This window comes from Anomalospiza imberbis, chromosome 4 (genome assembly GCF_031753505.1).
Source record: "Anomalospiza imberbis isolate Cuckoo-Finch-1a 21T00152 chromosome 4, ASM3175350v1, whole genome shotgun sequence".
In the NCBI taxonomy this organism is placed as follows: domain Eukaryota; kingdom Metazoa; phylum Chordata; class Aves; order Passeriformes; family Viduidae; genus Anomalospiza; species Anomalospiza imberbis.
In genome coordinates, this window is record NC_089684.1 from 65443738 (window position 1) to 65459747 (window position 16010).

At 35.8% G+C, this 16010-nt stretch overlaps 1 protein-coding gene across 2 annotated transcripts in view; it reads left to right on the forward strand.

Annotated features, from left to right (window-relative positions):
• Nucleotides 1-16010, forward strand: part of WDR19 (WD repeat domain 19) — a 38596-nt gene that overhangs the window by 5716 nt on the left and 16870 nt on the right. For both annotated transcript variants that reach the window (XR_010998620.1, XM_068188879.1), the window contains exons 8-24: nt 248-360; nt 1630-1803; nt 3008-3078; nt 4190-4362; nt 4461-4575; nt 5310-5416; nt 5835-5957; nt 7247-7396; nt 7924-8071; nt 8696-8900; nt 9474-9633; nt 10214-10324; nt 11915-12024; nt 13155-13212; nt 13435-13581; nt 13692-13774; nt 15000-15083. Coding sequence is in view for 1 of the 2 variants with exons in the window: in XM_068188879.1 (XP_068044980.1) it covers nt 248-360; nt 1630-1803; nt 3008-3078; nt 4190-4362; nt 4461-4575; nt 5310-5416; nt 5835-5957; nt 7247-7396; nt 7924-8071; nt 8696-8900; nt 9474-9633; nt 10214-10324; nt 11915-12024; nt 13155-13212; nt 13435-13581; nt 13692-13774; nt 15000-15083 (2132 nt within the window). In the remaining variant the exon portion in view is untranslated. The remainder of the gene's footprint in view (nt 1-247; nt 361-1629; nt 1804-3007; nt 3079-4189; nt 4363-4460; nt 4576-5309; nt 5417-5834; nt 5958-7246; nt 7397-7923; nt 8072-8695; nt 8901-9473; nt 9634-10213; nt 10325-11914; nt 12025-13154; nt 13213-13434; nt 13582-13691; nt 13775-14999; nt 15084-16010) is intronic.

A 16010-nucleotide genomic window follows, 5' to 3' on the forward strand; every position in this document is an offset into this window, starting at 1 on the left:
GGAGAAAAGTCTTGAATTTGAGATGTGTGTTCTGCTGAGCTTGCATTTAGATTTGTGAACCACTGTCTCACAAAGGGAAATGTCCCAAAATTCTCTTCTACTGTTGATGAAGATTCAGAATTCAGATCCATGGGATTCTTGAAGATTATTCAACTTCCTAGATCTCATCTTTTAGTGAAAATATAGGGCCTTATTTTAAAGTTATACCATTCTTGTCATGTTAATTTTTCTTTTCATTCTTTGACAGGTCAGTGCGGTGGTTGGCAAGAAGACTCTCTTCCTTTTTAATTTGAATGATCCTGATAACCCAATTGATCTAAAATTTCAGCAGCCTTATGGCAATATTGTAAGCTACAAATGGTGAGCAGAACTTTCTTAATTAATTATTGTAATATTAAGAATTTGAGTATTTTCCGAGTACTTCTGGTAAATGCTGGAAATAATTTCATCGATTCCATGCTCATACTGGATTTTTCTTGACTGTATTTTAGACTTTCCAGTAATTCTTTTCTGAACACAAGGTAGTCTGCATTTTTTAACTGTTCTGCTTGATGATTCAGTGGCTATATCTTCCACCATATCACTGTATCTTCCAACAAAATCACTGTTGGTATGCTCAGCTTTAAACAAAAATATGCTGCTGTCTAGAAAGAAGATTAAACTGACGGGTTTATGGGTTGTTTTCTATGTGGACGAGTAACTGATGGAAGAGCTAGGGGTTGAGTTGTGTCCCTCAGCTAGTTTGTTGGTTTGCAAAGCTGTGCAAAGTTCTTTTAGCCTTCTTATTGTGCAATACCATTGGTAATGTTCCTATTAGAAAACATAAGCTAGAAGTTTCAGAACTGTACCAAAAAAGTAGTTGTACTATTTCTGTATCTTTGAATCATTACAGCTTGTGTTATTTAATGCCTGTTCAGTCAACATGGAATTGACATCCCTTTACACTACAATTCTTAAAAAACCTGAAGCTATATGCTTCTTAGTTTATGACCATGTGTAACAAGTGTACCTGGGCTGTTTCCCTCGTAGTGATTTTTCTTGAAATTGAGCTAATGAGATATTGTTTGAATTCATCTTTACATGCTGTAACTATTTGTGCCTTAACATTATTATTTCTACTTGATACTATGAAAAGTAAACAGAATGTTCACAAATTTGTTGCTTTTGCACTTTCACTGTATTTGCAGTGCCCTTAAGGGCACAGTGAGTGGCTTTATTGTTTTTGACATGGCTTTGATGGGACCACATAGGCCAGAACCTTGAAATGAAAGTTGCCATCTTCTTGTATGCTTATTTCAATGAGGGTACCGGAAATCTTTCTCCTGGCATCACTGCCAGGTGTGCAGCTTGCTCAAAATAAAGTGGCATGATAGAAAATAGGAGAAAAAAAAAGATGACTTACAAGGCATCTGGGCACAGGCATGATTCTGTCCTTTAGGGACCTTTGATAGTTTTCCCTTAACTTATTTTATATTATAAGGTTCAACATGATATATATAAATTCCCATATTTTTTTTATTTTTTCTGTTATTGGGAGGCATTGACTGTACCCCAGCAGTCTGAAAGAAAATGCTTTTTGCATATTGCATTAATAGATCTCTTTTCTAAACTGGTGCTTTTTTGTAACAGGTATGGTGATGGCTATATTATGATTGGTTTCTCACAAGGGTGTTTTGTAGTCATTTCTACACACATTCGTGAAATAGGACAAGAAGTCTTTCAAGCTCATAATCATAAGGATAATCTAAGCAGCATTGCTATATCACAGTCATTAAACAAAGCTGCATCATGTGGAGACAATTGGTAAGTGGTAGTTCTATATATAAAGAATAGAATTCATCTCTCAGGACTGGAGCTACTGGGCATTCACACTATGCTTCCTAAGGCTTCAAGGCTCCCTAAGAAGTGATTTTAGAAAAGGTAAGATTAATTGCTCTATGGAATTGCTGCTCTGCCTAGAGTTAGGAGAAGCTATTATTGACAAAAAAACTTTGCAACTGTAATTATATCATTAATTGTAAACAAAAAATAAATAAACTTTAGTATGTATTTTTCCTTTTTTAATAACTTTTTTCTGTTATGTTGCTTGGCAACAAGAAAGTCCAAACTTCTTTACTGAGATTTATTGATTGAACATAAACATCTGCTTAACAACACGAGAAAAATTAATTTAAATCTGCACTGAGTATGTTGATACGTGATATCCTCGTCTCTGGTGTTTGGTCTTACCTGCAGTCTAGACAAAAGTTGAAAAGTGTGAGCAATTAAGGAAGTAAATAATGAAATACACTGGAGTTTTTTCCAAAATATTTTGTGCATATGATAGAACAGCTGCTTTAGCTCCTCATCTGCTAATCCCTGATTCTGTGATACCTGAATTCTTCAGCAAAAGAAGACTTGTGTCATAGTAGGAGCCAAACTGTTCTCTCTGTCCTCAGCTCTGTGTAGGACCAACTGCTGATTTATGACACTTGCACATCAAGAGTGATATAACTGTGAGCAAAACATGGTGCAACTTCAAGCACTTGAGCTACTGTACAATAAGGATTATTTCTTTAAGGAGTGGTTTTACTTGCATTGAGTGACATGACAACATAAGTAAACTCTCACTCTGTCCCTTTTATGTGCAGCAGGTTGAAATTATTTTTTGCATCAGTGTTTCAAGCCCTGTGTGTCCATCAGTAATGTCTTTTAAAACTAAAATGCTGTAAACAGATCAAAAGGGAATAACCGTCTATGTTCCCTAACCCTCAATTCTTTCAAATTGGATTTGTGCCTTTTCCGCAAATTTCAGTTCTCGGAGCAAATATTTTTGTACTGTGATGCAGTGATACACTATTTACAGTGATGGATAATAATGTATTGTTTTTAGGAAATTGAAGATATTTTGCATTTGTGTTCTACTTTTTGCTCCATTAGGCTGTCTTGATTGGATTACGTTTCTTCCAGTTAATGATGACCAAGATTTAGATTGGTGGGAATGACTTACTCTTCATTTGTTTTTTAGCATCAAAATCCATGATCTGACAGATATGAGAGAAATGTATGCCATAATAAACTTGGATGATGAAAACAAAGGTATGTCAACTTTCTCCACGGGGATAGAAAGTTTTACAAATTAACTGGAATTTTGACAGTGTCTCTATTCATAGAGTAAAAGTACTGCTGTTGGAAAAACTGTGTAAATATAGAATTTTTCAAAAACTCCTGCTTTCCCAACTTGCATTTATTAGGCAACCTGTAGCAAAATGGGTGCATATTTTACCTATACAAAGTACAGAGAAGTACAGCTCTCAGAACATTTGACCAGTTCGTGTTGTGCGGTTTTGAATCGGCATTACAATGTATTTAGATTATTACAATATTACACTTAACTGGTTTCTGCTTCTTTCCATCATTTTTTGGTGCTTTTTGGCATGTCTTGTTCTAACATTGATATTTGATCTGGTTTTGTCCTGATGTACAGGACTTGTGCCTGTGGCTTCCAGAACAGTGTTACAAAACCATTTTCTTGAGTAGTGAGTTTCCACCTTTATCTCCTCATGTAGTGTTTGTAAATGCTTCAGTTATTGTCAAGTAGCTGGTTACCTCCAACATTTTTATTTCTAAGAACCTTCCTTTTAAAATTGTTTTCTTTTTAAGAAATTTAGGATTTTTCAGCACAACACTTCCCTGTCTCCCTTGGCATATTTGTATTATAGTCAGTTAGAGCATGGCAAACATGAGTTCTGTGTTTAGTACTTACTGATTTGGCAGTAAGGGGAATAAGATTGAATTCTGCTCAGCTGCTTCCAGTATTATGGATCACTTTGAATGTGCTGCCTGAACTGAATGTGCTTTTCAGTTTTGAAAAGAAGAAGGGTGTTAATCAGTTTTGTAATAGATCTGTAATGTGGTCTTATGGAAGGTGGGTTGCACCTAGATGGCCTTTTAGGTCCCTTCCAGCTCAAACCTCTCTGTGATTCTGTGAAGTCTTTACTCTCAGGGAAACACTATATTAGTTAATTATGTGTTTGGGTTGAGTGATTCTAATTGATCTTGGAATTGTATTAATTGGTTAGCTTTAGTACATATATTCTGGATATTAATTCCTACAATTTTCACAGTTTAGAGCAAAATAATTGCTTGTTGGTTACAGTAGTTAAAGAAAGAACTATATTTTTTTTTACAAAACTTGTGAATATTTTAGGTGTAGATCAGATGGCTTGGACAGATGATGGACAGCTGTTGGCAGTGTCTACGCGGAGAGGATCCCTCCATGTTTTCTTGACAAAGCTTCCAATCCTTGGAGATGCTTGCAGTACACGGATTGCGTACCTCACTTCTCTGCTTGAAGTCACCGTAGCAAATCATGTGGAAAGCGTATGATAACCTCTTCCTTTTAAACTTCATGTAGATGTAATTAAAGTAAGTATTAAAAGTGGATGAAAATTATATTATTTTGTTTTGTTTTCTTACAGGAGCTACCAGTCACAGTCTCTGTTGAAGTGGAGCCCAGTTTTGTCGCTATTGGTGTTTATCATTTGGCTGTAGGAATGAACAATCGGGCTTGGTTTTATGCACTTGGAGAGAATAGTAAGCATAAATTTAGTTCTCTTAAAACTAATGCAGCACTCTATATTTTTTTTTACTAATTTAGTATTGTGCTTAGCAGTTCTGGACATACCACGTTGTACAATAAAAACTTGAATTGCCAATGGTCCTGCTAGGATGGGATAATAATTTTTGCAGGCTGAAGCAGTTATGGCAAGGCATTGTTAATAATGGAAATAAAACTTCTCATTTGAGATTTGAAGTATGGTTGTGAAATGTAGACTGGGGCTTAGCTGTTTTTTTCACAACATCTTGTTAATCAATGAAGGATTCAGGCTTTTGAGACATTATGTGTCTGTGTCTTAAAGTACTAAGTTTGGCAAAGTACCTAGGAACTATGATCAGTGAGTTTAAATTTTCAGTTTGGCAGATCTTCATGTTGTTTGTGTGGGATAAGGAAAATTTGGTTATGCTGTGTCCAAATTTTAGATGGTGGATTTCAAACTTTCATGTTTTTCTAAGAATCCCTCTTTTTCAGTGACAGCAAATTAAGTAAATCAGTAACAATACTATTCAGATTTGCATAGGAAAAGAGTTTCTCTTGTAGTTTCTAACCAGTTCTCTGGCTGCTAAGAAGAAAATCTTTTTATGTGTGCCTTGTCTCTGCTTAGTTGTGAGATTTTCACATCTGCTCACTCAGCTGCAAATTTAGATAAGTGAAGACCTGTACAAAACCAAAATATTTTTACCTTATCTTTTCTGTTTGAATCCTTTAGATGTTAAAAAGCTTAAAGATGTGGAGTACCTGGGGACAGTAGCAAGTATGCACCTTAATTCTGATTATGCTGCTGCTCTCTTTGAGGGTAAAGTCCAACTGCATATGGTAAGAGCTCTGGCAATTTGGATTGCCAGTGTTGAACTAATGAGTTGATATAAGCTGAGCAAATTAATGTAATACTAAAAATCAAATAAAATGGAATGATATTCAGTTAATGGAGGTAAAAATTAGAAATTCTTCAGAATAGTTTTGCTGGCTAAGTAAAATATAGAGCTGAGTTTCTGTAGACTTAGAAATACAACCTAGACTAGAACAGGTGAAGAAAAACATTTTCTTGTCATCTATTTAACAAGTTTTATTTGAAAGATCTCTGGTAATGTGACAGAAGTAGATGCTAGGTTCTAAAGGGATGCACATGCAAGTTCTTTTTCTTCTAATTTTCTTACAGTTTGATACAAGCAACACTGTGATACCCTGTTGTTAACAGTGGAGATTTTCAGTTCATTCTGTTCTTTTTATTTAGATAGAAAGTGAAGGTTTGGGTGCTCAGGAAGAGCGAGAAACTCGACTTTTTCCAGCAGATGATGATAAATACAGAATTTTGTGCCATGCTTTAACTAGTGACTTCCTCATATATGGCACAGATGTAAGTATTACTTCTTTTAAAAGATCTTTTTAGATGGAATATATTTCTGTTTGAATTTTTTTTATTACTGCTCATGCTTTTAGCAAAACAAAAAGTGCATCTGTGAACTGTAGAGTGGATTATTTTCTATACAAGAACTTTGAGCAAATACAGTCAAAATTGCATCCAGCTTCCTTTACTGTTGCATTTATATGATGCACATTGGCAGGAAGGTTAAGTTTTGCTTTTACTAGTGTTTGTTGCAAAACATTGCTTTCAAGAGCAGAACTTAATTCTATTGCATTAGTCAGAGGGTTAGCAATCAAAATGTCTTCGAGATGCAAGTAAGAACATAGCACTTTCCTTGCAAATTCGTTGATTCAGGTGGTGATGTGAAAAATGTGGACAAAAAGGTACTGATGTATACAAATGTCATAGCATAAATGAAAGCCTTGATTTGCTACTGAAGCCTTTGTCAAAAGTTTTTTTTTTTTAACATGTTTCAACAAGGATAGGAATTAAGGAGGGCACTGAAAAAGGATGTAGACATGCTTATGGATTTTTCTGGAGATTTTTTTATGTATGGAGGTAGTTTTTTGTCCTTTTAGCATTTTCTGGCACTGGGAATGCAGGACACGTTTGGCATTGTAATATCATGCTCTGTGTGATATTGACTGATGTATTGACCTTCCAGAGGAAAGGCAGAACCACTATCTCTGGTTGAATAACTGGTTTAATGACTTGAGTGATTTTGTAGCAGATGAGGCCTTTCCTACCTCCTCAGTACCTAAACTGGTACTGGTAAATTTGAAGTACTAAATTTGCAACTGATCAATTTGATGTTGCAAATACTATCACTGATGTCAAAAGCCACATTTTTTAAAATATACCTTTAATCACAAATCAGTTTGATTGCTTTTATTACCTGAGTTAGGTACCTCTCTTAAGAATGTGTGCTTCCTTGGAAGCAAACTTTACAGGTTTTTTTGAAGGTTAGGCTTCTCTCAGCAATGACAGACATTTCATTTGTTTAGAGAACTGCGCAGTAAACACTTGGCTTCACAAAGCAGAGGGAGATAAAGATCAAAACCAACAGAAAACCCCTCAAACCTCCCAAATCCTTTCTTTGTCACCTGGAAGTTTTTCCTGTCTTACCCAAAACAAGGTGTGAGAATGAAGCAAAAGAACCCACTTGGAAGTACTTTTTTTGAACACTTGGTACTCTAAGATGGAAGATACTACAGCCAAATTAATTACCTGCTTGCCACTTACTGATGTAATTATTAATATTTTCTATTATTTCTCATTAGACTGGAATTATTCATTATTTCTTCATTGAAGACTGGCAATATGTGAATGAATATCGACATTCTGTCAGTGTGAGAAAGGTTTTTCCAGATCCCAATGGAACCAGAATGGCTTTCATAGATGACAAAAGCGATGGCTTTGTCTATTGTCCAGTAAGTTAGTGTGGGATACTAATACAATATATGTACAAGCAGGCTGTGGCAAGCACAGCAGGCTCTTCAACAATATCGTGTTTTTAATGGAAAATGAAGAAGATTTTGGCATTCTAGCATATATGGTGATACAAGAAATTGTCAAGGAAACTTGAAGATAATTTAATGGTAATGCAGGGAAATAAAATCTGTCATACTAGATCAGGACAATTTTCATTATACTAAGTTCCTGATTGGCAATTTTCAAAAATGTATGTGTTTGTGTATTTAAATACAGATAATTCACCCAGTTTCACTTTTTTTAAAAAATAGTAAATATAATTTGTATAATGTGTATTTTCTCCACTTCAAATTTAAATTCTTGTGTTATTCAGAACCACTGCTTATAAGGAAACTTTTTCTTAAAACAGTTTTCATATTTCTGGACTACTTATATTATTTTTAAATTTTTTAATCACAGCTGGGATGAATATTTTGTTTCTTGCCTTAGTCACTCAGTAGTAATGTTACTTTTGCATTATATTTAGGTAAATGATAGAGTATTTGAGATTCCAGACTTCTCACCAACCATTAAAGGAATCCTGTGGGAAAACTGGCCAATGGATAAAGGTGTTTTTGTTGCTTTTGATGATGATAAAGTATACACTTATGTTTTTCATAAGGATGCCATTCAAGGTACCATAAGCTCTTTAAAAAGGTTATTCTTAAAGATTATACTATTTTAATTAATAAAGTAAAATATGTTCTGCATCTTCATTTGTCTTAAATAAAATACATATAGAAATAAATAGTACTAAAGAAGATTTGAAGTGCAACTTTTGTACAGAAAACTACTTACTTTGCAGGTTCCTCTGTAAGGCTTCAAGGCATTTTGGTCTCAAATCCATAAGCTTCTTGCTATTATAATATTTCATCTGAAAGTTACACATTGTGCTTCAATTGTATTTTGAAGCATTCATGAGAAAAATCTCAGGATCAGTGTGAGAAAACTTGCATCAGGGTCACAAAATGTGTATTCATTGAAAGTGTTAAAGTTGTAAACATAGCCATTTCTATATTTGCAAGAGAGAAACACTGAAATTTACCTACCGACATTTGGAAAGGGACCTTACTGGTTTAGAAGCTTTACATTCTATGTATTTCCTGAAAGATGTGTGCTTGTGTAGTTGCTGCTGACTGCCAGGATTACAGACCCTGAATTAATGTCCTGCAAATACGTTTTCAGCTGCTTGCTGTATTTTTTACCGTGTAGGGATTTTTACGAGACTTCTTTTTTTTCTTCCTGATCTTTGAATCTAGGATCAAGGATTATTTTGGCAGGTGGCACAGAAGTCCCCTATTCCCATAAACCTTTGTTGTTGTATAATGGAGAACTAACTTGTCAGACTCCGAGTGGGAAAACAAACAGTATCTATTTAAGTACTCACAGTTTCCTTGGCAATTTGAAAGACTTTGGACCTGATATGCTGAGACAAATGCTTACTCAGACTCTAATGTTGAAAAGGTACATCTGCATTTTAATTATATTGTATAAATTGTTTTCTTCTGTGCTTATAGTTCAATATAGCATATCCTGGTGATTTTAAAGTGTCCTGCTGAACTTTGTTAAATCAGGTTGATCTGTAAGTTCACGTAGCTCTCCAGGCAGACCAAGTGAAGTAAATGACCCAGTGATGGTTTGGGTTTTTTTTCACTGTCAAGAAAAAACCTAAAGTAATTTTTTTCAAGACTTATTCAGAGATTTGTGACAATGGCTCCTCTGAAACTGGCTGAGCGTGCTTCTGTCGTACTGTCCTCCCACTGTAATGAAGCAATGCAAAATCAGTATAATGTAAAGAATGCCAGAGTAGGGAAAGCAGATGGTTTACTGAAAAAGGGTGGTAGAAACAGGAGAAATAGAACTGTAAGGTACACATTTGTATTTTTCCATTCTTCCTGATACGTCTCTCTCTCCATGGCTTAGAAGTAAATGTTTTTATGTTTTCTCTAACAGAGAGAAAAAAATGTTGAGAGGGAGTTTTGAGTATTAGTAATACCTAAAATTAAAATAGTTGTAAATGTGTTTTACCTTCTGTAGGTTTTCTGAAGCATGGGAGGTTTGCAGACTTCTGAATGACCAGTCTTGTTGGAATGAGCTGGCCAAAGCTTGCTTACATCATATGGAGGTGGATTTTGCAATACGTGTTTATCGAACATCTGGTAATGCTGGGATGGTGATGTCACTAGAGCAAGTAAAGGTAAAATATAAAGTCTTACCTAGGAAATATGGCAATTTAATTCCACATTAAGAATTGCTGAATTCTTGGGGTTTTTTGTGGGGGGAAGGGGTTGATTTTGTTCAAACAGATGTTGAGTTGCTTTCAAGGGATATAGAGGATAAAGTACCCAACCTACAGACTGTTTGTTTGGTTTTCTCTTGAAGTGACTGTGCAGTATTTCTTTCTGCATTTTCTTGAGAACAGCAGACTATATTAATGTCTCAGGCATTGGGAGGCTCTTATTTCCTTTTGTTATTTTTGAGAATATGTTGAAGACTGCTATTTTTAAAAATCCAAAATAAAACCAGATTGCATCTATACATCTAAAAGTGAAATAGCACCTTAAAATTATACTTCTGCAAATTTCTGATTTTAGACTGTATTATCTGTAGTGGCACATGAGGGCTTTTTCTGGTTTGTAGAATCCAATACACATCATTGTAAAATGTAAGGACATTTAGTTTTTCTATTTTGCTTTATTTTTCTTACAAGATTATGTTATTTATACAGTATTTGTTTTCTTTTGGACTACTTCTGCCCCTATTATGTCTTTCTACAGGGAATAGAAGACCACAGTCTTTTAGCAGGACATCTTGCAATGTTTACTAGTGATTTTAATCTGGCTCAAGATTTGTATCTGGCATCCTCCTGTCCTATTGCTGCTCTTGAGGTATTCATTTAAGATGTGTATGTTTTCTGCTGGTTTTGTTTCAAGGTTAATGCTAGAATATTTTACCTTCTAATAATTTTGTCTTGCCATTGTGTGACTAGAATCATAGACTACCATGAATTAGAAGGGATCATTGAGTCCAACTCGTGGCCCTGCACAGGACAACCCCAAGGGTCACGTTGTGTGCCTGAGAGCTTTGTCCAAATGCTTCTGGAACTCTGTCAGGCTGGTGCTGTGACCGCTGCCCTGGGGAGCCTGTTCCAGTGCCCAGCCACCCTCTGGGTGAAGAACCTTTTCTTGAATGATATCCAATGTAAAACTGCCCTGACACAGCTTCAGGTGGTTCCCTTGGGTCCTGTATGTGGGCACCACAGAGAAGAGATTAGTGTCTGCCCCTTGTCTTCCCCTCACCAACGAGCTGTTGACTGTGACAAGGTTTCCCCTCAGTCTTCTCCAGGCTGAACAGACCAAGTGACCTCACCACTTCTCATGCAGCTTCTCCTCAAGGCCCTTCACCATCTTTGTTGGCCACCTTTGGACACTCTCTAATAGCTCTATTTCCTTCTTATATTGTGATGCCCAAAACTGCACACAATATTCAAGATGAGGCTGTACCAGTGCAGAGCAGAGCAGGACAATCCCCTCCCTTGCCTGGTTGGTGATGTTGTGCCTGATGCCCCCAGGACAGGGTTGTCCCTCCTGACTGCCAGGGCACTGCTGGTTCATGTTCAGCGTATCGTGGACCAGGACCCCCAGGTCCCTTTCCATGGCACAGCTTTCCAGCATCTCATTCCCCAGTTTGTCCGTACATCCAGATGCAGAGTCCAGCACCACCCCTTGTTAAACTTCATTCAGTTGGTGAGTGCCCAGTCCTCTAATTTGGCAAGGTTTCTCTACAGGGCATTCCTGCCTTTGAAGGAGTCAAGAGCTCCTTCCAATTTAGTATCATCAGCAAATTTATTTATTATACTACTGGGTCTTGTGTCCAAGTCATTAATGAAGATGTTGAAGAGCACAGGGCCGAGGATGGAGCCCTGTGGAACCCCACTAGTGACAGGTCCCCAGTCTGATGTCACGCCATTTACTTTAACCCTTTGTGCCTGACTCATGACCTAGTTGCTCACCCATCCCTTGATGTGTTTATTCAGCTGTGGGTTGGACATTTTACATACTCTAAGAGACCACATTCAAAGCTTTACTGAAATCCAAAAATATTACATCAATTGACTGTCCTTGATCAGCTAGGTAGGTTACCTTATAACAAAAGGAAATTAAGTTTGTCAGGCAGGACTTTGCTCTCATGAAAATATACTGGCTGTGACCAATGACTGCGTTGTCCTTGAAGTGTTTTTCAGTAACTCCAGAATAATCTTTTCCATAATTTTACCAGGCACTGAATGAGTGACAGGCCTCTCATTCCCAGGGTCAACCTAACAGATCTTCCTTCAGGATGAACATCTCTCAAATTGTCTGAGTCTTTCTAGAATATAAACTCAATATCTGTATTATTTATTAGAATAATTTAAAGCTCAGAATAGAAGTCCAAATTTGATACTTGCATCAGAAAATGTTACTGTTCTTTGTTAATAGATGCGAAAAGACTTGCAACACTGGGACAAAGCGCTTCAGCTGGCTAAGCATCTGGCCCCGGACCAAATCCCTTTCATATCAAAAGAATATGCAGTGCAGCTTGAATTCATGTAAGTTCTCCTGTAAAGCTGTAGTATAAGAATAGTAAACCAATATTCAAGCTCAATAGAAGAACACAGAACTGAGATATTTCAGATGACTGCATTGCTAAGAAAGGATTCAGTGAGGTCTTGCAGTTCTAGTATGAGGAAGAGGAGTTTTGCAAGGAATCTTTGATGTTAGAGACATGTGTCCTGGGGTGACAGGACAGTAAAGTTAGTAAGTATGTAAGTATGTAAGTTAGTAAATCATAGTTCTTTTTGACTAATTCTGGTGTATGTAAGTCCTTTGCCACTGGTAGGTCCACTATATAATATCATCTACTAAATAAATACTTCGGTGCAGGCAAGTGCTTGGAAAATAAAGTCCAAATAATTTAACACTTCTTACATTGGATGAAAGCCGTGCCTTTTGCCTGTCTTAGTTTAAATATCTATAAACCTTTATTTTCTTAAATCATTTAGGTAGAGGTGTGTCAAATTTCAAGGCTGCCAATCCCTGAAAGACAGAAAGTATTAACTGTTTGACATGATTTTAAAGCCTCTTTAATAATTAATTCTTCCCTGATAAAACCTAGTCTGTTTAATGTCTAAGTCAAAAGGAAAAACTTGCCTATTAATAGTTTGTAGACAACTCCTTTCTCCTGGAGTACACCTAGAATTGAGAGAGGACACTTGCTGGCCACAGAAAGGAAGGAATGGACACAGTTGAAGCAATGCAACCATATGGAACTTGAGTTCTGAATATGCTCCAGGAAAAAATTGCCTTGGATTTTGTGTTGCAAAAATTCTAAATAATTTCAAAGATTAGCTTCATTTGTCTTCCAGAAAAAATCTGGAATAGGGCTGAGACCATTGAGGTGTATTTTGCAGATAGATCATTTGCCTTTCAAGGGAGGTTTATTGGTCTCCATCCAACAGAATTGAGAGATGGAATTGCCTCTGACTAAGAGTTTGATCAAGTCCATAAGAAGTGCTGTGACATTCTGTGTAACTGTCCAGCTCTCACATACCTCACAATCTTCTATCCAGTAATTATGTCTAAATCAAGGCAGATACATCGTAATACATGCATAAAGTGGTAGGAAGGCAAACATCTCTTCCTATTAAAAATATTTGTATAACTTCTGCTTTTCTTTTAGGGGTGATTATGTTAATGCTCTGGCACATTATGAGAAGGGAATCATTGGAAACAACAAGGTAATTCCTTTTTAGTAATGATAGCATTGTACTGTCACAATATACACTAAGTTGTCATGTTCAAACTCTTTTGAATTCTAGTTTTTAAATTCACCTCTAAATTAAATGTTATTAAGGCTGTAATATTTTGTTAGTTTGTTTCAATGGTTGCTTACTGTTGCTTTTGTGACCTGTTGTTTCTAATGTGTAATCTATAGTTACTGCTTTTCATTTGACTGCCAGTACCAGGAACACGATGAAGTTTGCCTGGCTGGAGTGGCTCAGATGTCCATTCGAATGGGAGATGTCCGTCGAGGGGTAAACCAGGCCATTAAACATCCCAGTAGGTTACTGAAAAGAGACTGTGGAGCTATTCTGGAGAGTATGAAGGTACTCAAGGGAGTTAATATAAGTTAAGGCTGAATATGTGATTTCACTAGGTTAATAATTCATTTATGATCTTAATTTAGAAATTATATTTTAATGGTTCCAATTTGTAGCAATTTTCAGAAGCTGCTCAGCTGTATGAAAAGGGACAATATTATGACAAGGCAGCATCAGTATACATCCGGTGTAAAAACTGGTAAGTACAGGTTTCAGGGAAATGTTATATTTCAGAGGATTTTCCGGGGTACTCTTTGGAAAAGATTATTTGAATAGCACAAATGCCTCATTAACTATGTTTCATTGATTTTATTGTTCCAAATTAAAGCGTAAAGATTCTCTCAGAAATTTATATTGTTTTAATACAGTCTTAGTGTAAGTGGGAAATAATTTTTTTCCTTTTTTTTTTGTGTGTGTTATGTTTAAAGTTTCCTGCACTTTCAAGTCCTTTGTGGGTGTGTGCACATGCACACATCCACACTGAATTTAGTGGACACTGAGCATAATAATTATATTTGTGTGTTTACATGTAGTATAACATGCATAGCTGAGACTGAGTATTTGAACAGTGGAAATGATTCAAGAGTAGCCAGTATCATAATTTCCTTTTTTTAAGTTAAGTTAATTTTTTTAAGTTAATCGTTAAGTTAACGATTATTGTTAAGTTTCAATTTGAAAAGTCCGATTTTCTGAGAGATTTAAGGGCTCAGTTCTGGCCTAATTACTTTTTATGGACTCCTACATTAGGAACTGATCAGACAGTTCAGTAAGACCTCTTTCATGTGAGTGCTCTAACGATTAGATTGGAATATTATGTGCATTTATTTCAAAAATGAAAATTTTATTCCATCAAAGAATTGTCAGTGGTATCAAAATGAGCCAGGAGAGCACTTGGTTAAGGGGAGTAGCTTGCATCTAATGATAACCTTGATTTGGGAAGTGGGAGGTACAAGTTTTGTTTACTCTTGTAGAAGGAGGTTCAGTTTGAAGAGTGCCCATCATTTAGTCAGAGTGGTGAGATTTAAGGTCACCCTCTGAGTCTTTCATATCCTTTGTCCTGAAAGGCCCACTGCTCAGCTTGCTGGTTTTTATAGATCTTTCAGGTTGCAGTTTTAATGCTGTGCTTCTTTGTTGATTTCCAAGAACACCTGAGGTAAAAATTGTTGGTCTGGAACTTCTTATGCTTGTACACCTCAGACTTAAAAAAAGAGACTGTCTTCAAGCCTGTATGCTCATAAAGCTATCTGTGATTTCCAGTTCTTAGAAAGTGCAACTTTTTGAAAGTATTGAAATTACTTCAAAGTTTATCCATTATGTTCAGTTTCTTCTATCAGACTCATTTTCATTGTTGATATAAATATGACAATTTTACTGGAGAAAATTTGGAGCCAGCTGTATTTATTAAGTGGCTATTATCTTTCTAGGGCAAAGGTTGGTGAACTTCTTCCTCAGGTTTCATCTCCAAAGATTCATCTACAATATGCAAAAGCCAAGGAAGCAGATGGCAGGTACTTTTGAATGTTCTTTTTTAATATAAAAAATGTTACTGCTGTTGTTGTTATCATTATACGTGAGTGCTTTTGTAAAATAAAACACATACTGAAACTTGCATAAAATAGTCTTGTAAAAATGGATTCTAAAATATGTAAATTTAAGTTTACACTTTGTGTATTGAAGATTTGAAACATAATTTAAGGACATTCATCTGGTATCAAAGATTTGTTTCTAATTAATTGTTTTCCTGTCTAAACATTAATATCTTTCTAACAAAAATCATCAAAGGTTTTAAAGTACAGAACTTTAAAATCATTCATTCCACTTAGCAGAGTATTCAAGTTCAGTTTGTTTCTAGCAACTCCTTAGCTGTGATTTTAAAGGTCATTCAAAGGGAGAATAATCATGAAAGAATTTTTTTTTCATTTTAGAATCAAATTACTGGTACATCTTAATGGCTGCATTTGCATAATAATAATGCAAAGTCATTAGCTGAAGTGAAAGCCCCAGATTGGTTATATTTAATCACAGAATGTAGTTCCTCCTAGTGCTTACTGTAAGTAAATGTGCTTTGGAATAATGATACTTTAAAATATGAAACAGCACCAGAGTTTAATGTTTGCATTGTTGAGACTAGCAAATACTGTTTCTGTAAATTCCAAAGTGAGAGAATGGGAAATTTCTTGATCTTGTCTACAGAACAGAAAAGAGGTCTTATTTTAAAATTGTACACCTAGCTATCACATTTGGTTTTTATTGTTCTCTTGCTCTCAAGGGATTTCATATGGAAGAGATTAACTGGTTTTAATATGTAGCAAAAGAAATGCTGGCAGAATAGGTCAAAAATAATATTGTGGTAGACATTTTTCTATTGCTTCTGCTTTTCATTCTCCTCAGAGAAAATGAAATAGAAACCAAAAAGAATATAGGAAATGCAGAGC